At 36.5% G+C, this 27,938-nt stretch overlaps 1 protein-coding gene across 1 annotated transcript; it reads left to right on the top strand.

The window, feature by feature from the left end:
• The first annotated feature begins 8,852 nt into the window (after positions 1-8,852).
• Positions 8,853-27,450, top strand: LOC140155609 (monocarboxylate transporter 12-like). The gene is made up of 6 exons (XM_072178523.1): positions 8,853-8,971; positions 14,475-14,754; positions 15,195-15,344; positions 19,388-19,524; positions 23,728-24,424; positions 27,178-27,450. Exons 2-6 carry the CDS (start codon positions 14,562-14,564, stop codon positions 27,303-27,305), a joined length of 1,305 nt encoding a protein of 434 aa, XP_072034624.1. The 5' UTR covers positions 8,853-8,971; positions 14,475-14,561; the 3' UTR covers positions 27,306-27,450.
• Positions 27,451-27,938: the final 488 nt, after the last annotated feature.

The following is a 27,938-nucleotide window of genomic DNA, read 5'->3' on the forward strand; positions in this document are numbered from 1 at the left end:
TGGTATGTGTTTGGATGTCCTTGGAATTCCATATGTTTTGAAGTTTCTGAACGGCCCCTATTGCTTACCCTATTCTGAGTTTTATGTCATCTGTGCAGGATCCCTGTTAGCTGATTGTTCCTCCCAGGTAGGTGAACTTTTTAACCTGGACAAGTTGTTTCTCATCTATATTGATGTTGATTTGCTTTGGTACTCTGCTAATGACCTGTACTTCAGTTTTGGCTATGTTGATTTTTAATCCGAATATTGAACTGCTGTCGTGAACAAGATTGACAAGTGTTTGGAGGTCTTCTTCCTTCTCCGCAATAAGTGCAATGTCATCAGCAAATCGTAGGTTGGTGATGATCTGGCCTTGGACAGTAACCCCTTTGTTGCTTTCGTGAAGGGCGTATTGCATTACTAGTTCTAGCAAGATGTTAAATAGTTGTGGAGATATTACGCAGCCTTGACGCACTCCTACCAGTGTCTTGAACCAATCTGTTAGATCGCCATTTACTCTTACCGCACTTGTTGATTTCTGATATAGGGCCTTCAAGAGTCTTATGATTTTGCTGGAGAAGCCGAAGAAGCCGAGGGCCTTCCAAAGCCCTTCTTGCCACACAGAGTCGAAGGCTTTCTCGAAATCGATGTAGCAGCAGTAAAGGTCTTTCTTCTTCTCAAGGTAGGCCTACTTTTCCATTATCTGTCGAAGTGTGAAGAGCTGGTCGATGGTTGATCTCCCAGGTCTGAATCCTACTTGTGATTCAGAAAGAATTTGCTCCGTTTTATTCATGATACGCCTTTGGATGATGAGGGTTAAGACTTTACATGCGTGACTGAGAAGGCTGATCCCTCTGTAGTTGCCGCAATCCAGCTTATCTTTTTTCTTCCTCATTTTAGCACTTTTTTATAGCTTTGCATTCGGCTGTTAGGCAATGTTTTTTGGAACATTATTTTTCATGCGTTTTTGCATTGCTTGATATCTTCTGAAAATTTTATTTAGGTCCTACGAATATAATGATTAATACTAGTACCTCCTGCGGGATATGTTAAAAACATCTTTTCGTATACATTTTTCCCCTTATATTTAATGATTTTTTTCTTCTTTTTTTGACTTTCTACTGAAGATAGCAATTACGGCGGGTTTATTAGCTCATTGCGTAAGCAATGAACTATAGGCATAGTCCGGATTTCTGTATGTTTTTTACTTTCTCTTGCTACATCGTTTGAGCAATGGATCTGGTAATTTGAGGGAGCGATCTTTGCATGATCGTTCATGATTTAGCAAGGAAAATTCGGACGGAAAGTGTGATTATTGGAGCATTTTGTTACGAAAATTTTTACCAAATTTCATAGAATATTCTCCTTTGCAGACTGTTTGTGGTGCTGATCATATTACAAACACTGTTCAAACTCCTTGATCTGGCGATTTTGTAAAAGAGATGTTGAATTTTGTTACTTCCGTGTGGCTTCAATGTTTGCTTTTCAGTGTTGCTTGCCATACATTTTGCAAGTCCATAGATATTGCACCAAGGCTAACTAATAACTCAATGGTGCTGCTATGTGCTAATAATGTGTAATTTTTCCAATTGGGAGGTTTTTTGGGGACCAGTAAACAACTATAAAGGCTTAGCAGTCATAAAATACTGAGCAAATAAACTGAGAGCTAATTAAATACACTTAATTAGGTCAGGCAAACATGTTGTGAAAGTAATTATATCGAGAGGGTCGTATCTGCAATAGCTAATACCCTATACATAATCTTAAAAATAAAGCACTTGACAGCTATTGCATAAACCCTATCTATGTGTTTTTACAATTTTGTATATAAGAGATAAAGTACACATTAGGGGTTTAGGGCAAGAAAACCCTATCTGCAATAGCTGCCAGGTGTAAAATGTGTACAATATAGAATGCAGAAATTAAACAAATGTCTATGGAGCAGCTATCACTGCAAACCCAAAACGTCTAAATTCAGCAAAACTTCTAGTATTGGAGATTAGATATGAATCTAGAGTATTAGCCTTTGTTAAACTGATACTGGACAAAATTACTTATGGAAACAATTATTATAGACACATTCATGGTCTGCTAGCTCCCTCCCAATTAGTTTGTTATACACTTTTTCTGAAGATCACTAACTATTATTCAATGTTGATTGTTGTACAACTATATGTAAAATTACTGCTCAAATAATACTATTAATAACATCACTATTGAAATCCATGCTTATTGTTTGGTAGCAATTCACTGAACTGGAAATTGCTCCTTTGCAATGATTTATAAGAGCCCATAATGTTACCCATGTTTGCTTCTTATTCCAGAACCACCCATGTGTAAAATGCACCCTATGCTGTTTTGGGCTTATAGTGTCTAATTTTGAGTCTATTTATCAGACTACATTTGAGGTCTGATCTTCTGGATTGTATACTCCCCAAAATAGTGGTCTAAATTTGTGCCTATATTTAGTAATTAATCCCTCATTGTTACTGCCAAACCAATTTTAGAGGATCTGCTGAAATATAGGCACTTTGGGTTTGCAGTGTATGGTCCTAAACCCTCAATATAATTGTTTCTTGTTTTCCTTCTCACCCAGTTGTTTGTCTCCAAGATAAGTACTTAGTGGTCCAATTAACATTATTGTTATCTTATTGACTATGCAGCTCGTAAAAATTTGGCCCTGCTTTATATTAAGGTGACAGGTGTAATCGGATTTTGTGTGAATATCATAGAAATTTAAAACTTGGTACAAAGTAATTGATATAAACAAAAAATACTCAAATGTTAAGCATATTAATTAACTAATTTGCATATTTAATTAGGGAAAATGAGCTACAGCACCATTGGTGCTCTTGTATAAGTACTGATTCGTCATTGTTTTTTTCGGGATCTTTTTTTAAATATCAGTCATGCTTTTCATATCTGTTTCTTTTTTTTTTCCTTCACGTTGCTGATAATCTCTGCTATAGAAGTGCTGTTTTAAACTTTTAGTCAGCTTCGTCATTTAAGCATTTCTTTGTGTGGCTTTTTATTTTCGAAGCGCGAGGTCAATTATAGCCGTTTTGCCCAGAACTTTGCATACTGAATCATTGAAACTTTCTTGTACAAGAAAATATTATCTAAATAAAATCCCTTTAAAAGGGAATACCCAGGCCGTACGGAGGTCACATGACTGCACAACCCCCCCGGACTGCCCCACCTTGGCTCCACATAGCTGCAAAGAGGTAGGCAGTGTATGCAGTAAGCCTATATAAAACACAGGTCTTCTGATCAGTCAAGAAGGTGGTGATTCAAGTAGTACTCCACAACTGAGCTATGATTGCTGAATAAGTATATGAACTACCTGTATGCTACTACTAGCCATACTGTTACTACATGTAGCCCTCTGACTGCAGTCAGAGAACATCAATCCCCATTATTCCAATATGTTTGTATATAAATGTATATGAATGCATGTGGTGTTACTAATACTATGCTATACAAATGTAGACCATTTGGCTCAGAGGTCACAGCTAGGATATCAATTTAAAGTAAATGATTTGGTACATGAAGATCAATCAAAACTAATTATGAACTTGAGATGGCCAGATTTAGTGACCTTCTCTGTCAAACATTGCACAGATTCTCATGTTGAGTATCTGTGATTTTTGTGAGTGAGAATGTTTCACTGGCAAATGCTTAATCAATGCTTAATTATTTTGATAAAAGTAGGCCTATATCAAACAGTCTAAGTGGAATAACTTGCATGATGGGAGCAGGGGATTTTTTACAATTAATTTAGTGTCCGATTATAATAGCAGACTTTAATAGTAGTAGTTTAATGGTTCCTTCTAATTCAGTCTGTGATGAGAACAACAATGCAATTCAAACTAGCTCGGGGGGTTGAAAACCCCCCAGCTAGGTAATCATAGATGTTTAAGAAGTGTGACCTCAGACCAGCCAGCCAGCTAGCCAAGTTCATGAATTAGTGGCCATGGCCATTCACCAGTCAACTTTCATATTGCAACATCATCCCTATATGTCAAAAAATAACTTCATAGGCTACAGAACAGCTGTACGAATAATTGTCATGGGGACTTGAATGAGGTTAATATTCTATCCATTCCCTGGGTAAAGTCAAGCACTACTGAATATAGTTTTATAAATTTTGTCATGGGGAGTGAGGTTAGTTTTTTAGTAGCCTGCAGATCCATTAGATACTCTGCATTATCCTGTAAAATAATTTTAATGAGGATGAAGCAAATGCATTTCAAGTTTGGCTACTTCGTTTCAAAGTAGCCAATTCGGGTTCAAAGGACAAGGTCTAAACTGAATGTAATATCACCAGGCTGAAGCCTGGGTGAAAAAAGTATTGTTCAAAAATTGAACTCTGGAATTTCAAAAGCATAAATCACGTCGGGTTGAACAGTTGACATGGTTGAAGGGGTTCTATTACTTTTCTTTGATGACTTGGCACGCTTGTCAGTCGATGGCTATTGTTAAACGAGAATTCGGTATTGAAATTAGCAAAATAATTAGTTACACCTTTTCACTTCATAATTAATTTTCTCGGTCAAATGAAAAGCAATAATTTTCATTTCTTCGGTAAATGTCAGAAGAAATGCTTGGTATTGTATTTTTTTTCAAACCCTGGTGTTAAACTTAGGTATGAAATGTAGGCTTCTAGTGTAAGATTTTCGATTTTCACAGGCTTCAACTTGCCCCGTGAGCTTTTGGGGGTCAACGGTTTTGCTATTCAAAGTAAAATAATTCGCAAACGAATGATATTTCCCAACTTTCTAAAGCACATCATATAGGGCTACATGTCGTAGTTTGGTCAAAATTTCGGTTTTGATTGCATCATTTTGCAATTCCGACTACCAATTTTGTCAAAATCAACTCGCGAATGTTGGCCTATACCAATGGATGGATGATTTTGCAAGCCACAATACAAATATCGATTATTTCTGCTGGTACCGGGTAAGGGGCCTATATTAGAATTGAGGTAGGCCTACTGGTAAGACATTTTGACAGTCGCATGTGAAAAAAGGTGAAATCAAAATGAAAACGGATATTCTGACAAAACTATAGACCCACAGAGGTGGGAAATTATCTTTCTTTAGCGAACTAGAGCACCAATGGTGCTGTAGCTCAATTGTTTCTGGATACAGGCGTGTCATTGAAAAAAATATGTTATAGAGGTTATCCACTTTACTCATGTTTGACTTCTAACAAAAGGCGCTGGCTCCCGTAGTATTCCTCATTCAAACCAATTCAATGCACGATCTCGACGTTACCGGTTATACCTGCATGCCTATGGCGGGCTGTTTTGAAACAGTCAGGGTTGCGCATGCAGGTACTTCTTTTGAAAGTCCTAAACAAGGTATAGCAGTCGCTGATAGGATACGCAGCTTATAGAACACGGATAACCTCTATTGGCATCTTGGTATAGCAAGTGAACAATATCACAACTTATTATCGGTTACCATATTCAGCATTATTATTACTGCGCATTTACCTGTTGAACCAATGAATAAAAAATAAATTTGGAAGTATGAGGTAGATCTCTTTGAAATACAGCTTTCCTGACATGAAAAAGTTGATGTAAAAGTGTCAACTTTAAAGGCTCATAACTTGAAAACCGAGCCCTCTGTACATATGAACTGCTTCATGAGAGAGCTTTTTAAACATGTTAAAACAAAGCTTCACTGAAAGCTTCATCTGACAGCTCCCATTAATGTTCATATGATGGATTTTTGCATGGCATGAACAGATGATGGTGGATGCGATATCGTCATTTTTGACGTCGCCATTGGATTAACACATAGGCCTAATCATGAAATCTTCACAAACAATTCTAAATTTGTTATGTGGTGTCAAAGCAAAATTATCTTACACTAAAACCGTTGGGGCACGACAATGTACCACACTGTAAGTATGTTGTTTTTCAATTTATAACTGCTAACCGTATAATTTGAATGGGGCTGTCAGCCTTGTATTTTCGCCAGCCTCGAACGTCACGTGTTACATGTCCTATGCCGCCTGGCATGAAAAGGTTGAAAATTGAGCCATCTACGTACATATGAACTGTATCATGAGATTAAGGCGAACTTTTAATACTACAGCTTTCCTGGAAAAAAAGGACAGGGCTTCACTATATCATGCCTAATTTTAACACTTAAGATTTCTTAAAGGTACATAAGCGCTATGTTTTACTGAAGGAAAAAAAAGTTATTGCTTTATATTTGCATCTCTGAATTGTGTTGATTTCAAAATGTATCGATCGACTTTTAGCACGACTATGCATAACAATAGAAGCTGGTCAGTGGCGTACTGAGTGTTGGACCAAACAATTTATAACCTTCCAGCGCATAGACAGCATAAAAAGAGAGTTTTTTGATGACTTCAGAGTCATTGTTAAATGTTCAATGTCAAAACAGTACATTGTAACATTGTACAGATCATGATATATGGCAAGCCTGATAATGGCTGTGATTGCAGTGTTCAGTCATAGACAGTATAGAGAGGTCAGTGTATACCGCATCATTTAAGGCGAGTCGGCGTGGAGCATGACGTAATGGCGTTTGTACTCGTGTGACAAATACCGACACACACAAGATAAAAAGGAATGGTATGGGTACTGTAAGGCTTGCTATACATTATTTGATATATTATTGGCCTTAACTCAAGAACCGCAAGATGTATGGAAATATAAATGCGATTGTTGGCTTCTTGACTCGTTTCTTATCATTAAAGCTATTTACTTTACGATCTTATAATGTGAATTTTTTTCAAACATGATTTTTGGCATAGGGCCTAGGCCAATTTGTTATATTTATACATGTCCCAACTTGGGTGTGTTTGTCAGCCCGGATTTGTCAGGTCACTACAAGAGAGCAATCTATAAAACATAATGTCATCCACACAAGTCCCCCATAGAACTCCACGTTAAACAGCCAAAATAGCCCCGAGAAATAGCCGGGGGGTCACTCCCATTGTGGCCTGTACACCATCCGCGATAATGAAAACGCGTAAAAGGGTCGTTTTTCGTGGGTAGGCACGATACGCGCGTATCGCGTTTAGGGTGTCAAAAACATGAAAAATTGGAAGAAAGGGTAGCAAAATTGCAATTTCTAAATACGCGGAAATGAAATTTAGGGTATGAAATTTGATGTTAGGAATGAAATCCCTGTTTAGGGTGTCGTTTTAGCCAAGGGTTAAATCCTTGTTTAGGGTGCTTTTCAAAAGTTGATTATCGCGGATGGTGTACAGGCCACAATGGGAGTGACCCCCCGGGAGAAATAGCCATGGCCATGATGTGTTTATTTCACCTTGTTCATGTTGTTATACTTCGGACAGAAACTGGAAATTATATAGTAATTATATTAGAAATCGTGCAGTCAGTAGCTGTCAGTTGGTTAACGGCAAAAACGGGAGTAGGGCCTATGGCTCCTCCTGCCATCCCACTCGCCTTAAATTAAGCATGAAAGGATATGTGAATGACACAATACACGTAACCGCTAGATGCATCATTATAAAATAGTAAGTAACCATTTGGGGATTGAAAAATAAAGTAGATAAGGGTGCTGTCCTTTTGGGTCCTAAGTTGTAATTTTGTTTGGTTTTTTGCCAACTTGACTATACTAATGGGTCGTTTTGATTTATCCAAAATTGCAATTTTTGGATATGAATGTGGGTACAATTTTATTCCCGGATTGGCTGAATTTTTGGAGTCAGAAAATCAATCGTTATCGTGTTCAATCCCCGGGGTTCAATCTTGCGTAATATGACCTACGTTCCAAACTCTGTCCTGATCTGCTAATTTCAACTGAATGGGACCACAGTGGAATGGGACGTACTCGAGAGTTCCGCTAATAGTGCTGCAGAATTGAGTTAAATATCAGAAGTATTGTGCAATTTTCAGGTAAAGCGTCAAATTTGGCTCAGTGGTAGCTTTTGATGTGCTGAACAAATCTGGAGTAGGCCTATAGGGCCAAACATAATTTCTTTCCAAGATGGCGGAAAAGGTAATCAAACAGGGGTCGCATTAAAAAATTATTTCTATATTTCTGTATCATATAGAAGTCCCAAGTATTTAAATGAGGTTTAATAAAAGAAACCACATGAATAGAGTGCCCTCTCAAGGATGTCTATACTCTCTGTATAACCTTAGTTAAATATAAGGGACTTCTATATGATACATCTACAAAGTAGGCCTATAGTTTGACCCATCTGTGATGCACGGTTCTCGAGTTAAAGCAAAAAGGTTAATGTAATATTTTGACCTCCACAGGAGTCAAATCATTTAAAATGCTCCGATTTCTAATCAAAATGGTCTCAAATTGTTCATCTTGCAAAAATAATTCACATAAAGAATAATGTTCCCATACTCAATATGTTTTATTACCCGGTAACATGGTAATTTATCAATTCCCCATTGATCTCTATTGACCGTGACCGATTTTGTGATGGTACCTATATAACGAAACATCCAAAATGATACAAACTATTCTTTATTTGACTTGTTTTTGCAAGAGGACCAACTTGAAACCATTTTGGTTCAAATCTTCAAAACCTGTGGAGGTCAAAACATGACTTTTAACCTTTTTGCTTATTACTCTAGAACCGTACGTCACAGATATGTCAAACTATACTTTTTCTAAATCCTTATAACTAGAGTAGTTTTTGGAATGTGACCCCTGTAGACTAGACTTTGATGACCTTTTTTCGCCATCTTGGAAAGAAATTAATTTTGGCCGTTACTCCAAATTTGTTAATCATGTCATCTGTGCCAATTTCTGTGCTTTTCCGTTAAATTGCACTATAGATCCACCATTCTGCAGCACTATGATTTGGTGTACTTAGCGTAACTGTAGTCGGATATAGCTGCACATGATCATTTGAAGATACGGAAATGAGGAAAATGTATGGATCATAATTTTTCAGTCAGGGTGTGTAGAATGTGTATGAGCTTGGATACCAGACTACAACTTTTGGACTCAGGTTGTTTCAGGTATGTACGGTATAATAATTTTGATTTTAAGTAGGGCTAGTACTTTGAACCGGGACTTTGTGGGCATGATCCTTAGGACTATGGCAAATCACCAACATATTAGTCGATTTCATTTTAATTCGTTTATTTCGGCTTTAAATGACCAGAAAACCTTCTTAATACTAATATTATTTCATATTTTCAAAATTAAAATGAGACCAAACCATTTTATTACGGTCTACATAATAAAAGATTATAATTTTGTTTAGGGGATGCAAAACCTGCTTTGTTACTCGTAAGTTGCATTCGCATAATACATTATTGATACGTACAGCCTTTACTCATGTACCATCCATGTCCACACACCGTTTTTGTGTTAGGGTCCTGAGATTTTTTTTCGTGACATGCTACAGATATGATAGATGCGATCACGGCCTAGTTCTGATTATGTTGTTATTGTCACGATTTATTATTCTGTCAAAATACTCAAAATATTAAGCCCCCGCGAAATGGCCCGTTATACAGTAAGACCTGTAAATCTTTGAAATACCTATTCAGTCATTTGCTCCCGCATTTGCTCAATCAGACATGTAAAAAAAATCGTAAAAATTCACTCAAAACCTTGTTTCGTTTTGTCAAAATTTTATTTGTCAAAAACGAAACGAAACGAGGTTTTGAGAGACCCATAACATCTTCAGTAGATAAGATACAATGTTTCTGAGTCAAGATTCTACTTCTCTGGGTAAAAGTCACCCTAGGTGATACTTTTCAGCTTAATATCTTTTTCGCAAAGTCAAAATATGAGTGTCCCAAAACATGACTAATTCAACGATGCAACTCGAGAGAGCAAAAAGTGGATGTCTGCGTAGAATTTTGATACGCCATATGTCTCTAAAACCGTTTGGAGTTGAGCATTCATTTTTTCCATGTGTTCATTATGCTCATACCACACTAACCCTAAATCGACTATGGTGCGAGAGGTTGTGGGTTCGAACCATGGCGGTGCCTATACGCTCTCGTGGAAAAAATTGAGTTAGCTTGAAATTCCCCTGGACAAGGATTTCACTGCTAATGTCTCGTTATAACCTGTACGAAACTCGGGGAGCTGATCCTGGTTGCGAAGGTTATTTGTGGAATGTCTAGGGTGTGCGCTCTTGTAGCAGCAAAGTCCCTGATTTGTTGTTAAATGGTTTATGGAATGATGTGGGGCCGTAGTGGTCAGCGACAACCTGTAAAGTGTGCTGAGGCTTGTGGATCAACGTCTGGGCGTTGTGCCTGTGCGTAGTGCACTATAAATCACTTCGCTTTTTCCCGGCTTTTTGTTGTTGATCATAACCCTATCTATGATCTGATTATAACCCTATATGTAATCCTAAACCTATAACTATAACCACGATCTTAACTCGACCCATGATCATAACACATATAACCATGGTCATAAATACTATGATCACAACGCTACTGTAACCATGCTCATAACGCTTACCATGATCATAGGCCCCTCATAGGCTAACGCTAACCATGTTCATAACGCTAACCATGGTCATAACACTAACCATGATCATAACGCTAACCATGATCATAAACGCTTCACATAACACTAACCATGATCATAACGCTATTACCATGATCATAACGCTATTACGCTAACCATGATCATAACGCTAATCATGATCTTAAACGCTAACCGTGATCTTAACCCTAACACTGATAACCTTAACAATACATGATCTAACACTAACCACAATCTTAACCCTAACCCTAAAACACAGAGTATAATACATATCTGAGAATGCACAGTGAAGTTGTGATTTTTTTCACGGTAGTGAAATGATGCCACTTTACCCCACATCTCATATGCACAGTTTATTCCTTACATATCCTGTGTCTTGAATAGCTATTTGTAGCCCACCAACCATGTGGTTCAGAGGCTAGGAAATAATTCCTAATATCTCATACCCTAGTTTGTATGCCTTTATCTAATCCTGCCCCACATGACAAGTACTCTTTAGTGAGTCTCTTCGTGTAGGAAAATTTTAGCCTTTTTTTTTATAAACATGTTTGCAATTGGCTTATAGCCATCACATGCTGACAATACACATAATTGATTGGTTAATCAAAGCTAGGTAGGCAGGTCATGTTCATATATTGAATGTTTACTTTGTGATTAGGCCTATCTGTATGCAGCACGCTACAATGGGCGATTTACTTCATAAACTACATTGCACAAAACTAAGTCCATTATATATAGTTAATTGAATGTTTATTGGCTCTTGTAATAACCCAGCAATGTGTGTATAAACCTGTATACTATATTTTCTGTCACAAAATAAGAATTGGTGCTCATAAAAGCAGGGCTATGAGACAAATATCCCTGACAAAAGCTAACAAGACTGATCATAATGGCTATGTAATTTGTTTACTTTAGTGATAAGGCATCTTGCAGATGTATAGAAAATTGTATTCAACAAATTTAAGATATTGCCAACATACAATAATAGTGGACATTTTGATACAATTTTCTTCGTAGTTAATATAGCCAGTATATTCCTGTAGGTGGCTTAAAAAACTAAATGCAAAATGAGATCCTGTAGGTGGCTTAAAAACATAAATGTAAAATGAGGTTTAAAAAAAATTCCAGAGTCAAGACGCAGGTATCATTATTAAGCCTCATATCACTTATTTATTGTCGTAAGTGCAGAGTATGTTAGATATTAAATGTTAGACCAAAGTAGCTCTAAGTACTATACACCTGATCCGTGAACTTGTCTTTTCTAAAGGCAAATTCTTGTTTTAAATCAAGGCCAAACTGAAGTACTGCAATTCATGGTCCGTGCATCCCTAATGACCCGTACTTAAAATGGCATGATATTGAAATCGTTAATTAAGTGTCAAATTTTGATACATTACCGTACTTATATTTGAGGCCTTTATTAGTCCACAAAAGGAATAGACCTAAACTTCAATGAACGACAGGATGGATGCGGTGTGATACACACAAACAATATAAACAAACAACACACGGAGGGTTCTCCCTGGTTGAAGGTGTAGGAATGTGCCACGGTTTTGGGGTACCATTTCAGCGAAGTTAGTTTATCAACGGATGGGTTTCAAGAGTAATGCGCCCAATTGGACAAAGGTGTCCTTAAAAGTACCGAATTTGGGCAAATTTGGGTTGCAAACACAGCAAAAAGTAGATATACAGCCTGTCTCAAAAAAATTGTGCAAGTGAAAAGCGCCCTCTGTGGCAACTAGAAAATACCGTTGTGACATGATGCTTACATCAACGTCAAGGGTGCAGTCTTAGCTCTTAAATGCCGTTTATTCTGTTCAATTTGCTTGTTTTAATCTTGAGATATGAATAAGTTCACGACGAAAGGGTAAAATCACAATTGTGCCACTTTTACTAGGGAAGAGGGCTTTACATGTAAATCAATGATAGCATCAAGTGTATCAAGAGTTCCTTCGCGAAATCAAAAGAATGCATCAATTACACAATTTTAATTTTAATTTTACAGCAGAATGTGAAATATTTCTTTATCTTTTAATCTGTGGAAAAAAAAGAATCATTATTCCTGCATCATGATAAAATAGTAAAAACAGTAAAAAAATTGTATTGTGTAATTGATGCATTCTTTTGATTTCACGAAGGAACTCTTGATAAACTTGATGCTATCACTGATTTACATGTAAAGCCCTCTTCCCTAGTAAAAGTGGCACAATTGTGATTTTACCCTTTCGTCGTTAACTTATTCATATCTCAAGATTAAAACATCAAATTGAACAGAACAAACGGCATTTGAGAGCTAAGACTACGCCCTTGACGTTGATGTAAGCATCATGTCACAACGGTATTTTCTAATTGCCAAAGAGGGCGCTTTTCACTTGCACAATTTTTTTTGAGACAGGCTGTATAGAAAGTCAACATCCAAAGGTCTGTGTGGTTCAACTTCATACCCACACAAAATTGTTTGAAGAACCCCCCCGGAATTAAAAAAAACACCTTTCAATATAAATGTAGTCATCTGAGGTCATGGAACTACTTTCCCATTACTCATGTTACAATTTTCTCAATTTCATACCATTTTTTGTCATTTTTGAACCTCCCTTTGAACCACTTATTAGGATACTATTATTAGCCACTTGAAATTATGATAAATATTAACTTTAATGGCGACCATCTTATATTTTAAGTGTCTCATGTCAGTGTCCTAAGGGATTCAAAAGAAGTTTTTAACTGCAAAAGTTGGTGATTGTATATGATCTTTTAATTCTTTGTAACATTGATATTTGTAATTTAGGGGAGGCCATCTTGGATTGTTAAACGGCTAACATGTTTTTCCTATAATAAATTATTCAAAGGGAGGGAAACTGCAAATTTTGGTACATCTGGCTATTTGATCTCTTAACTCTTGAAACATTTATATTGCCGAATGAAGTTTAACTCCATTGAAAGAAAATAATTATTACATTAGGGACCAACCCAAAAGTTCGATGAAGTTTTATAAAAGTCCTCTAGTTTAATAGTTTAATAATTCTAAGTCTACCTACCTGCATGAACTTAACTGTTAGCTATATTAGGCCTATATAGAACTTATTCACCATGTTCAGAATCATTAGATCACTTTGCAAAAATACAAAAGATATTATTCATATTTCTTCTCATAAACCAAGTATACATTGGAAACCTTTAAAAAATATTGTATACATGTCGACAATTGCAATATTATTTGTCACCATGGTCAATGGATTCATAGACTCTGATGGATTGCAGTGAAATTCAGATATTTGTCTGTTCCTTTTAATTTTCTGGAGAAAATGTTTAACATTGAAATAATAATTAGGAAAAAAATGCGATTTACATCGCAACGTACATTCGTACGTACAGGACTCGTTTTAGACTGGTTCTATTTTGGAAATAATATATTGTGCTTATTTAAAGGTCAGGTCTATTGCAAAAACAAGTTTATCTCTATTCGAAGAGAATAATTATTACATTACATGTTGACACTCGTTGCAATTTTTTTATGCGTATTTCTCCTGAAAAAGGAGAAATTGTGTGGGTAAAGTTCAGCCTCGTACGTGTTCTTCTCCCGTTTGAAGCGTACGTGTTTTTTCCCGTTTGGCTGATGACGTAGGTAAATGAAGCGGACATTATATCATGCTCTCGTTTAAACTTGTGTGACAAGTTTGACATACAACAATAAGTTGTACTATTATTTACCATAACAATGCTGCATAACAATATGCAGACTATTGTTCTCATTTCGGAAACAAATCCCACACAGTATTGTTACTATGTGTTTGCTTTGTAATATTTGAACTGATATCGCACAGGGAAATCAGATACATGAGTTTGTGGACGTTTATATGCTAGTCTCAGATGATCACGATGAAATTCTAAGCTCTAATTGAATTGAATTAAATGATCTTATTGCCTATATTTACCGCCATTAAGTACGTATGAATATACATCAATATCATTATAATATACCGTAATCGGTTTGCCTCCTATCTTTCGTAGGCCCACTCTGGAGATATAAGCACATGAACATTACGGAGCTGCACTGCCGATGTGAACTTGAATCAGTCATCCTTCCAGTTACAAGTGATGAGTTCGTCTGTAGCGGAGGGTGGATGGGGTTGGATCATTGTTGCCAGCGCTCATTCGGCAATGCTGATATGGGATGGCAACGTGAAAGCTTTAGCCGTACTTCTACCATCACTAAAGGAACAATTTACCAGTCAGACATGGTTAATAGGCATTATTATAGCTGGTCTTAGCACAGTACTCGAGTTAACAGGTATGTAATCATGAAACGATGCCCCGAATCGCGAAGTCTGCGGAAATTGTAAATTTTGCGCACTTTTTTAGCCCAAAATTCCGAAAAGATGACAGCCCTGGGTAAAAACCATCTGGAAGGGGACACATCTGCGTTGAAGCCACTGCAGAGGCGACTGCTTTATGGCACAGTACATTTGGCATTTGGGTATTCACCTTCCCTTTCAGTTGTAGAGCTGGGTTTGTTGTTGTTGTTGTGTCTTTTTTTTATTATTACGAATCCAATTAAACTCATTGTTACACAAAAACTTGTAATTATCGTGTCGAATGGTTATTTATGTTTTCCTTAACTTTGCTAATGAAAGAAGATGTCTTCCAGGAAAGAAAGTGTCTCATTAGCATAAATACAATTATCTACTAAATATTTTCCTAACATCTTTAATATTTTATTACTGCTTGCAGCTCCAATTATAGGGGCAATTAACGAAAACTTCAACATAGATCCACGCTACGTAGGTGTCACCGGAGGTGTTTTATCATCGTTCGCATTCATGGCTGCGTCGTTCTCTTCGAGTACTTTGCAACTGTTTCTGTTCATTTCTGTTATTGGAGGTAATTCGAATCATTTTTGTTTCGTTGCTTATACAGGGTGTCCCAGAAAAAATTACCGAGTGAATAAAATTGAACGTAAGTCGAGAACTAGACATCAGATTTAAAAAAATGCCTGTTTTATTGTGCATCACGTGCGAAAATTTTATTTGATTCGGTTGACTGGTTGCGAAGAAATTAACGATTACATAATGCACGTATCAATGCAGTTCATTCCAAGTTTGATCAACAGGCGATTTTTCATACTCGCTCACCGCTTCCTAAAGTTTGTGTATCTCATTAAATTTAGTCCACATTATCTATTTTATAATCCGACTATGACCTATGATTAAATGTTTTGCAAGAAACAGATTATTTAAAAAGAACGAAAAAGATTTCACGGTACAAAATATGAAACCCATTGACAGTTAACCACTAGTACGCATTGTGTTGATTGATCTTTTTTTCAAACTTGGAATGAAGTGAATTGATGCACGTGTTACGTAATCGCTCATTTCTTCGCAATCAGTCAACCGATTCCAGTAAAGCTAGCGTATAAGATGTAAAATAAGACGGGCCATGATGCAGTCATGTCTGCAGTAGAATTCATCTCGACCTTTGCAGGACTTAACCCCATTAAAAGCTATTAAACCAAGATAACACTCATTGAAACAGCTCAACTGATTAAATCGGATCTTCTCTGGTTGTGCACAAGTGACTGTTTTCATGTGCGATGTCGCAATAAAGCTGGTATTCATAGCTTCAGTTGGGTAACCGATTATAAAGGAAACGAAAGGAAACAATGTTATGTGTGGCTTTGTTCACGAAATCAGACAATGTCGTGCTTTTTGTAAACCAGCATTCTTGAAAATGAGCAACATAATGATTTTTGACTTAACACGGTTTAGAAATAATTTCTTCATATTTTTGGTGTTATCTGTCGTTTACATATCCTTCCTAAAACACCAAAGTACGAGTATTTCCAAACATCTAAATTTGCTAAAAATTTAGGACATGTTACAAAACTATATTGTCTAGAATTTTAGAAGAGTACTTTTAATTTTGGCCGGTTATTTTTCACACAGCGACGTTAACTAGGCAATGTACTATTACCTATAACATTAACTAAAACACCAAAGTACGAATATTTTCAAACATCTAAATTAGCTAAAAATTTAGGACATGTTAAAAACTATATTTTCTAGAACTTTAGAAGAGTACTTTTAATATTGGCCGGTTATTTTTCACACAGCGACGTTAACTAGTCATATCCCCATACTGTTAACGTAGGGCTATTTGTAAAGGTCACGCGTCAATGGGAAAGAGCACTGTGTATTGTGTATAGGAAAACGGACAGTAACTGCAGTATGCTACACGCTGATTTTTAGATTTTTGGATTCTGATGTATTTTTCTCGACGCGACTTACGTCCAAATTCATTCGCCTGGTAATTTTTTATGGGACACCCTGTATTATTAGCGAATGCTATAGGCCTATGTTGTGATGTATGTTGTAATTGAAACACCATTTAATCATATCAATTTGCACATGCATACTTGTATGACTTGTCGCATATAAAAAAATCATTGAAAGTGGAAAGAAATGGTGCAGGTGTGAAATTTAGAGGTTCATCAATCAAAACAATTGACTCAAAAACGGAAATACATGTATTTTCAGATTATACGCGATATTACTAATTACCTCGGTAATACTCACATGAAGTGGGTGGCTGTCGGTTTAAGTGCAGTTATCTAATCGGTTATGTGTGATTTGCATTTAAAAAAAAAAAAATTTTCTCCCAAATATTGTAGGTTTTCACTATCTGATATGTCCTCTTTTTATTTCTAGCCGAACAAATGAGGTAAAAGAGAGAACATTGATACTTCATTGATCACCTAATATCGTCCGCTGTTTGTATCAATACATTGGCGAATAAAACCAGAATCCCGGTTTTATTATTAAAATACCTTTTAATTTTACTGTAATTAAAGCATTTCATGCTTAGTCGTTCATTGGCATGTATGATACCTTTTCTGCAAATTAAGCAGGCATTCCTGCTTTTTTGTCGCCCAAACCTGTCAAACCAGCCCGGGCAAACCAGCCTGTTTTTGAAGCATTTTGCTCACATTTTACGCGCTTAGTCCTGCTTTGCAGAATGTTCCCGTTTTTCATGGAAATGTATTCTCATACCTGAGCACATCATTGGGTATTACTATTACAATCGTACAAATAGTAGAATTTCGAGAAAAAATGAGTGCATCGATGTGAGCAAATTATTTTGGCTTTAAGCATGTGAAGGATATCATTGGGGATGGGGGATACCTATAATATGAAACTTAATTTATAGCCTTATAGCTCTAATGGAGCATTGTGCTATATGGCAATCAAACTGATGGATATCAACAGTGGCGTAGCCAGGATTTTGGAACCGAGGGGGCACAACTTGTAAATATACCGACGGAAATATTTTTTGCCGACGGAAGTTGTGAATGTTGCCCCAATTTTTTTTTTTCAATGGTTTGAAAAAGTGAAGAGCAAAAAAAAAAAAAAAAAAAAAAAAAAAAAAGGATATATACAATTTTCCATTCTTTCTTTCATCACCGTGCATAAGCAAAATAAAATATTAGTCCATTGATCACCCAAATTAGAGAATAAACGATAGGAATTTTTATTTTGCCTATCCTCTACCGTGTGATAGACGACAGGCAGGTCCAATATTTTGAGTAGTGGATGCCGGCGCAGCCGGTATCCACTACGATAAAAATATGGACCTGCCTGTCGTCTATCATAAATAGAGGAAAGCAAAATAAAAATTCCTATCGTTTATTCTCATTCTTAATCAGTTAAATATTATTTTAATAACTGTAAACAATTTTTTAAAGCAAAACTAAGTTACCGTCATAAAAACTCCCTCATTATAAAATGAACGAAACTTGTTTACAACTTTAAGTATTCTGTTGCGTGTACTGCTAGCGCGTTCGCGTATTCCGCACTAGTCTACGCATCCAGCGTGATACATACGCGCATCTCTACACGCGTGTTACGGATTATCAAGACGCATGATGACGTGGGGTCGTCTACGGCCCAGACAAACAAGTTTTACAAGTTTACAAGTTTTATTAAACTCTATAACTACCTTCAAAAAGGTATGAGAGAATATAATCAACCATACAGTCATTATATATACATACATACACATACAACCAAATCCAAATATATAATCAAAATCCAAATCCAAATAGATAAAATAAAATACATATAAGATAATACCATTTCAATTTTACGACTTCAAAATAATAGCAATGCATAATAATAGGTTACTCAAATTTTTTCATAATGTATTTGCAGAATTTGGCCAGATTGACCATTTCACTGTCTTTTTGAGAGTTCAAAATTGATGCAATTGTCAACACGTTTGGTCTATGCCTGAATTGTGCTGTCAAATATTTATCTCTTTCGTTAGACATCGATGGGCACTCAAAAAGATAGTGAAATTCGTCACCCACTTGATGTTTTGTGCATAGAGGGCACAAACGATCTTGGGGTCGTCTACGGCCTGATAAACGGCACCCGATATCTTGCGATTGTCCAATCAAAAATGTGTCTACGAACTAGACCACTCCCACTGACTAAGAATTATTTTTCACCAACACCTTCCGTCTACCGACGGCCTCTCATGAACCGACGCCATCATGAGGCGGGGGGCACCGACCCCCAATCAAGTGATATTAATTAACAATAAATTTAATGCACTGTTAGTTTAGTCACATAATAATTATGAACAAGTTTGTTATAATAGCTTGTAATGTTATAATTATTATAACATAATAGATCATTTCTGTCGGCAAATTACCGGGGAAACATATCTTAATGGTATATAACTCACAAACAAATGACAAATGGATTGATTACACTGAGACCGAGACTGAACCCTGTCAAAATGTATTTACCGTACAGACATGAAAAGCATTATGCATGTTAAGACAGACAAATAAACAAACCTTATTATATCATAGATCATCTTTAGATAATCTCTGATTACAGTCTTACAAACTTGTTCTTAATCAGGAATTGGACTTGGTTTAGCCTTCATACAGAGTACAACTCTTGTCCCTCGTTATTTTGATGAACTATATCCTCGAGCATCTGGTATTGTAACGTGTGGTACCGCTGTTGGAATGATTATTTTTGCTCCGTTGACGCAGGTAATTTTGTACGAATGGAAGAAGGTTTATTAATAATTTGTTTGTCGTAGTGCGGTAACACGCTCGGGTCCTCATTAAGACGTACTTATGCAAAGTGCTCAATAGGCGAATATTGTGGTTACAGGTTTGCCTTATGAAACTACTGTCAAGCTTTTGTCAGAAAGAACCTTTTTTGTTCTTACTACAAAGAACCTCATGCATGGAAACCCAATGAAAATGGTTCTTTGTTGAACCTTAAGATTGAAGAATATATAAGGAAACATTAAAAAAGAACCCTTAAAGGGTTCATGGGACAGAAAAAAGTTTAGATTCTTTAGCCACGAAAATGATTTTCAGAACCAAAACGATATATTTGTGTATATTCTCAGTTATCCAGGTATATCAAATATCAAAATTGATAATTAAAATCTAGTCAACTGGACTTACTATTTGTGACTGGCGCAATTCACATCATATCCTGGATGCTTCCTCAAGCCGTCTGATTTCTCGGCGGCGATTGGTCAGTTGTGGCGCAGACCTCCTCCTCTGTTCAGAGATGGCTCCTCCCGCTTCACATAACCAGCCTATTTCACACCTCTTTTAAACCACCGAGATTCTCTGTCCAATATGACAACGGCTTTGTTATCAAATGTGTGGTTGGTACTGTTGAGATGCGAGTACACAGCAGAGTCTCCACAACCGGATGTGCTCGCTCTTCTGTGCTGGTACATGCGCTTGGTCTGCGGTTGTTTAGTTTCCTCTATATATACAAGTACTTGCACCCATTGTCTGTACATGGAATGGCATAGACGAGGTTATTCTGTTTGTCTTTCGGGACCTTGTCCTTGGGGTGGACTGGTTTTTGCCTCAATGTGTTGGTGGGTTTAAATGAGTCTCCGGTTGTGGAGACTCTGCTGTGTCCTGGCATCTAAACAGTACCAACCACACATTTGATGACAAAGACGTTGTCAAATTGGACAGAGAATCGCATTGGTTTAAAAGAGGTGTGAAAGAGGTTGTTTATGTGAAAAGAAAGAGTGCGCAGTGATTTATAGTGCGCTACGCCGAGAAATCAGACGGCTTGAGGAAGCATCCAGGATAGAATGTGAAACGTCGCCAGTCACAAATAGCAAGTCCAGTTGACTAGATTTTAATTATCAATTTTGAACCAAAACGAGTTAACACTACTTTTTACTTTTCTTAATTTTGGCCCAATGCTTGTAAAAAACTGACCACCTTGTTTACGAAAATTAACCAAGATGTGTAAACTGTAATTTCCAAAAGTTTAAACTGACCTTCAGCACAAAAATTCACTAACCTTGAATTTTCGATGTGTGACACACATCTTCATCAGAAGAAGTCCTAAGATGTTGTGATGCATGGACTTGCCCTTTTGTTGACCGTTGGCAACTTTTGGTCGAATGAAGGCGTTGCATAAGGTTGGCAATTCCAGTCCATGATCGCGATTTAGTTCTGGCGATTTCTTCTTGATCTGGATGGCCTCCCGCACTAAATAGGGGTACTTTTGTGGATTCCCAGTCAATGTTGTATTGAGATTCAGTTTTGTGCTCGGCGACAGCAGAGGGTTTGCGGCTGGGGGCGGTTGACTTGTGCTCCTTCAGTCTATCTCCGAGTTGTCTTCCTGTCTGGCCGATGTATGAACAGGGATGGTATGGTTTTGTATTCACCGCAGGGAATCTCGTAAACCACACCTAATATTTCTCAGTTGGCGTAGGATCTTTAGGTGAGACTAAAAGTTTTCCCAGCGTATTGTGCGGTCTGAAGCTTGTAGCGACACCGTAGGATTTAAAAATACGCTGTAGTTTCTTTGACAACCCCTCTATATAGGGTAGGGTGGTGTAGGTTGACGATTTCTTGCCCTCTACTTGGTTGGCGTTAGTAGGAGGGTCAGGAATGTTCTTGACGTTTGTCCTTAGCTTTGGCTAAACCGAAAGTCCAAAGACTTGATTTGCTCAGCTTCCTTCACCGTTTCATCGGGGTCTGTCACCGCTATTTCAGCTCTGTGAAATAATGTCCTGATGACACTTAATTTTTGAATGCGAATGCGAATAAAAATGGAGGTATTGATCCGTATATGTAGGCTTTCTGTAGATGGAGATATTCACGGATCCGTCAGCGTTTCACGAAACTTTGGTGTCCAAGAATACGAGGAAACCGTCCACTTCCGATTCGCTGGTGAATTTGATATGTGAATTCTGGCTGTTGATATGTTTAGTGAAAATTTTCACATCAGTTTCGCGAATTATAACGTAGGTGTCATCCACATAACGAAGCCACACGGAAGGTTTGACAGGTGATGGCAAAATGTTCCATGTACAGGTTTGCGATAACCGTACTGACCGGGCTGCCCAATAGCACAACCCGCACATTGTGTTGGTAGAATTGTCCTCGAAAAACAAAGTAGGTAGTGCTAAGGCAAAATTCCAAAAGTTTTATCACTTGGTCAGCCGTGAGATCAGTCTTTTCTTTCCAGCTGGTGTCCTTCTCTGATAAATCCTTCGCTACATATGCCGCGTTCTCCACAGGGATACTTGTAAACAAAGCGGATTAATCGTGTGAAATCTGAATTTCACCCGGCTCGAGACACACGGTTTTAATGCGCTTAACAAAAGATTCAGTGTTCTTAATATGATGTTCATTTTTGCCGATCAATACGTTTAAAATCTCTGCAAGATACTTAGCGGATTCATATGTAACTGAATTGATGCTTAAAGAGGAAGCCCCGCTTGGCCAGTTCTCCACAGAAGAACTGACTTACACCTGTTACTTTGATGACAGACAGAACAGAATTCACATGGACAAATTTTAACCTTGACTAATTCCCTAAGGAACTTGAACCAAAAGTGGGACTTTCACTTTAAGACAATTGGTCGAAGCGGTGCTCCCTCTTTATGAACTGTTGGTAGCCCATAAAACGATGGCACACAGCATGATGAGGGGTAGAACTTGGTGTACTTATATTCCGACAAATTACCCTCCGACATAAAGTCTTTCAGTATTTTGATAAGTTTATTGTGGTAGGATCTTTCTTAAGCTTACCATACGTGTCCCCACTGTCTAACAAATCATTGATCTTCTGATCATACTGTTCAGGGTCACGTACAACAGTACTAGCCCTGCCTTTATCTGCAGGCAAGATGGTAATGCTGCGGTCCTTCCTTAGCCTGTACAATGCATCACGTTTGTCTTTAGAGATGTGTTTCTTAGGTGGTTTAGCAGGTTTCAATGCACTTGTTATGCGAGCCCGTAATTCCGCCGCCAATACGAGTGGTCTTGTTGTATTGAAGACGCTTTATCGCGTATTCAGTCTCAGTGATAATATCCTCGACCGGTCAACAAAAGGGCAAGTCCATCACAACATCTTAGGACTTCTTCTGATGAAGATGTGTCCCAGCAAACACAAAAACGTTTTAAAAACGTTTTGAATAAGTTATATTTTGGCTTTTGGTTTAGGTAAAAACGTTTTAATAACATTAAAATGTCGGGTTATATAAAGGTCATGATAACGTTTTAAAACGTTTTGTATGAAAACACACTACAACAATATTTTTTAATGTTTTCAAAAAATGTTATTATAAACTATTTTTGCAAACATTTTTGCCAAATATTGTATCAATACTTAAATAACATTATGTTAAAAGATTTGAACCCAGCAATAAGAGAAATTTTCTTAAAATGTTTTTTTCAGATCCTTTTAATAACATTTAAATGTCGGGTTATATAAAGGTCATGGAAACGTTTTTAAAACGTTATTGAAAATATTTTGGGCAAACGTTTTTCTCAAAATATTTTTTCAACCCCAAAATAACATTCTGTTTAGAATGTTTTGTATCAAGATTTTCAAGAATGTTTTTGGAATGTTATTAAAACGTTTTTATACCCTTTATATAACCCGACATTTAAACGTTTTCTGTAAAACATTTTGTTTGCTGGGCAGTAGATTATCAAAAAATGTTTTTTAAGGTTATGAAAACGTTTTATTCTCTTAATATACCCTTTATATAACCCGACATTTAAACGTTTTCTGACAACCTTTTATAACCTTTTGCGAATTATGTCGAAAACGTTTTGTGTTTGCTGGGGTGTCACACATCGAAAATTCAAGGTTAGTGAACTTTTGTGCTGAAAGTCAGTTTAAACTAATATGTAAAATGTATGTACATAAGAAATCATCATTATTGTGTCCCTATTTTCTCCTTACAGTTATTCTTGGACACTTACGGCTGGCGAAGTTCTCTGCTCCTCGTTGGTGCTCTTAATGCTCATCTGATAGTGACTGGTAGTCTCTTACGTCCTGTTAATCAAGTCAACGCCTCTTACTCAACTATTGAACCAAATTATATAGATGCAGATACTACTGGGAGAAAGGACACTGAGAAAGGGACACCATTCTTAAAGAAAACAATATCGGCAAAGCAAGTGTTGGAATTCCTGTTTCCAACGACTATCTTCACCGATCCTATTTACATCTTACACTTACTGGTATTTTGTTGCAGTGCCTTTGTTCTTTCTGGTTGGTTTATCTATTTGGTACCACATGCTATAAGTAAAGGCCTTCAACCGTACGAAGCAGCTGCCATTAGTATGGTATCTGCAGTCGTTTCCATCATCGGCAGACTCAGTTATTTTCCATTGGTGGAACGTGACATTGTAAAGATTCGAAGTTTAATGTATGCAGGAAGCGCACTGTCAGCAGTAGCGTTGTTAGTAGATCCATGGATGAAGACTTTTTGGTCACTTACAATATCATCATCAGCGTATTTTTTAGGGAGAGGTGTATTTAAATCCTTGTTCTTTGTAATTCTGAAGGGTAACATAGGAGCCGAGCATTTCGCCAGTGGATTCGGTTGGTGTGTAGCTATTGGGGGAATATTCAGATTTATTGCCGGTGGAGTCGTTGGTGAGTATAAAATCCAAGCAAAAACAAAAACGTTTTAAAAACGTTTTAAGTAAGTTGTATTTTGGCTTTTGGTTTAGGTAAAAACGTTTTAATAACATTAAAATGTCGGGTTATATAAAGGTCATGAAAACGTTTTAAAACGTTTGGTATGAAAACACACTACAACAATATTTTAAAAATGTTTTCAAAATGTTATTGTAGACTATTTTTGCAAATTTTTTTTCCAAATGTTCTTAAAATGTATTTTTTAAAACGTTTTAATAACATTTAAATGTCGGGTTATATAAAGGTCATGAAAACGTTTTGAAAACGTTATTGCAAATATTTTGGGCAAACATTTGTCGCAAAATATTTTTTCAACCCCAAAATATACATTCTGTTTAGAATGTTTTGTATCAAGTTTTCAAAAATGTTTTTGGAATGTTATAAAAACGTTTTATACCCTTTATATAACCCGACATTTTAAACGTTTTCTGTAAAACATTTTGTGTTTGCTGAGCAGTTGAAAAAAAAAAATGTTTTTAATGTTATGAAAACGTTTTATACCCTTAATATACCCTTTATATAACCCGACATTTAAACGTTTTCTGACAACCTTTTATAACTTTTTGCGAATGATGTCGAAAACGTTTTGTGTTTGCTGGGAATATACTTTTTACTTTAATTGTTTATTATTTGATTGATTGGTTGATTGATTGATTGATTGATTGATTGATTGATTGATTGATTGATTAATTGATTGATTGATTGATTGATTGATTGATTGATTGATTGATTGATTGATTGATTGATTGATCGATCGATCGATCGATCGATTCATTCATTCATTCATTCATTGTTGGGGATGATTTATTTATCATTTTATTGCCACGACAAGAAAAGGCCCAAACTACACATGGACATGCTGATTAAAAAAACCCCGGTAGTGGGTTCGACAAAGTTTTTAAAAGGACATTGACATTCAGAACGCTACTGACCATCCTCTATTGTTATGCATAGTCGTGCTAAAAGTCGATCGATACATGTTGAAATCAACACAATTCAGAGATGCACCTTTTTCCTTTCAAATTAATTTTCTCGGTCAAATAGAATGTTTAGTAATGTCAGATAAAATGTTTAGTAATGTCAGATAAAAACATATTGCTTGGATGAACCTTTTAAAAAAATCCTGATGTTAGAATTAGGCATAAAATTGTGTCTTTTACGGTAAGATTTGTACAGACCTGAACTTCGCCCATGAGCTTTTTTGGTTTTTTAAAAAACTTTTTAGCGTTTCAAACTAATGTCTGAATATAGTTCGCTAAAGCAAGAGTTTTCCCAACTCTAAAATGCACATCATTCAGGTCTATATATTATATAGTTTTATCAGAATATCCGTTTTGATTTCACCATTTTACACTTGCAACTGTCAAAATGTCCAACTCAGTATTTCATTTCGATACAACCAGCAGAAATAACCGATATTTCAATTGTTTCATACATGTAAATATTATAGGTATATTCACGCGTTGAGTTTGAAAAGAATTGGCAGTCGAAAGTGAAAAATAGTGCAATCAAAACCGAAATTCTGACAAAACTATGATATATCCCAGCTAACCATTTTTCGTTGTTACAACGTCGTCTAAAAGTTATATAAAGTCATATAAACGTAATATATGGACGTTGTAAGTACGTAAATCTGTGAACTCGTATTCGTGTTGTGACAACGTTATTCCCGAACGTTAATGTAACGTCGTTATGACGTTGTTTCGACGTCAAGTTGTGAACGTCGAAACAACGTCACTATGACGTTACATCAACGTCCGTAAATTACAATTAATGTAATTACGACGTCCGTAGATTACGTTGTATCGGGGTCAGACCATGACATTTATACGGCGTTGTAATAACGTGCTTTATACGTCGAAACAACGTCAAAAATTTGCATACTAACGACGTCCGTAGATGACGTTGTATCTGGGTTAGTTCATGACTTTTAAACGACGTTTCAACCACGTGTTTTATACGTCGAGACAACGTGATTATGACATTATATTAACATCCGGCAACAATGATGCTCAATCCCAAAAAATTCATCAAAGTTTAGAACTTCAGGAATATAAGTCGTTACTTTGAGTCAGACGACACGATGGAGACCATCTCCTTGGAATGGAAGAATTTACATTCCATGGTGTCAACATCCAAACTATTTTTCGTATTTGTGTAACGTTTTCTGAACGTATTATTCAAACGTTGTCACCAGGTCTGGTCAAACATTGCATCAACGTCGAAACAACGTCATTACAACGTAATAATGACGTTATATCAACGTCCAAAAATCAACGTCGAAAATAACGTTGTCACTACACGAATACGAGTTCACAGATTTACGTGTTTACAACGTAAATGACAACCTAAGGCCAACGTCAGCGAACGTAGCTGGGATAGTCCTGTATGATGTGCTAATTGTGCTTTAAAGTTCGGAAATGTCTTTCATTAGTAAATTACTTTGAAAAGGTAAAAGGTTGACTCCAAAAAAGCTCATGGGCAAAATTCAGGCATATCAAAATCAAAAATCTTTCACTGGACAAATTTCACACCTAAGTTTAACAACAGGATTTAAAATAAAAATATAGTATCAAGTATTATGGTTTTCTTCTGATATTTACCGAAAGAAAAATTATTGCTTTTTGTTTGGCCGAATGGACTTATATCACGCAATTCCTCCTTATAATTCCACGTTGTTGTCTTTTCTTTCTTTATATTTGAATTAGGTTGGCTATATGATTATACTGGTCATTACGACTACGGATTTCTAGTACTTGGAGGCGTTGAATGTTTAGGTATCTTCTTCTTGTTTGTTGAGGATATGTATAGAAATACCCGACTGCAAAAGAAATGAGGCGTCTAATGCAAGGATCTATAATAACATGGACAGAAAAGGTTATTCATAAAAGGCTTGCCCTCTCAGCATGCCAACAAATCTTGATTTGCTTTGCACATGCCAAATTTTTTGTGAACCCAATTTGCAAACCTCATGTTTTAGATATGGTCGAATCCAACGAAAAGTGTACACGGCATGTTCAGGGCCATAACTTAAAAGTATTAATCAATTGGCATTCGTTTTTGTATTGTGTTTATTCGCCTTGATCATACGCTTCGCGCCATATATAATAAGACCCCTTCTGTGAAAAACTTAGACACAGAGACCCCAAAACATGCTATTTTTACCCATTTTGTCAAAATATTTCTTAAAGTATTTTTAAAAACATCTAAATCAGTTATGAAAAGAAGTCATTGGATTGAATCTAAATTGATTTCCTGAAAGGTGTGTATTCAAAGATTGCCTGTTCAATTTTTCACATATTTGTACATAATTATGAATTTTTGTGATAATTTTTTGAGTGGTATTTTTTACATTACCTACGAATACAGTTTTTCATAGCACTAGAGATATCTATAAAAAATGGAAATCACTAATAAATGCGCAATTGATACAAGCTTTGATATGTCCAATACTGAAATGCATTGCATT

Source organism: Amphiura filiformis, chromosome 6 (genome assembly GCF_039555335.1).
Source record: "Amphiura filiformis chromosome 6, Afil_fr2py, whole genome shotgun sequence".
NCBI lineage: Eukaryota > Metazoa > Echinodermata > Ophiuroidea > Amphilepidida > Amphiuridae > Amphiura > Amphiura filiformis.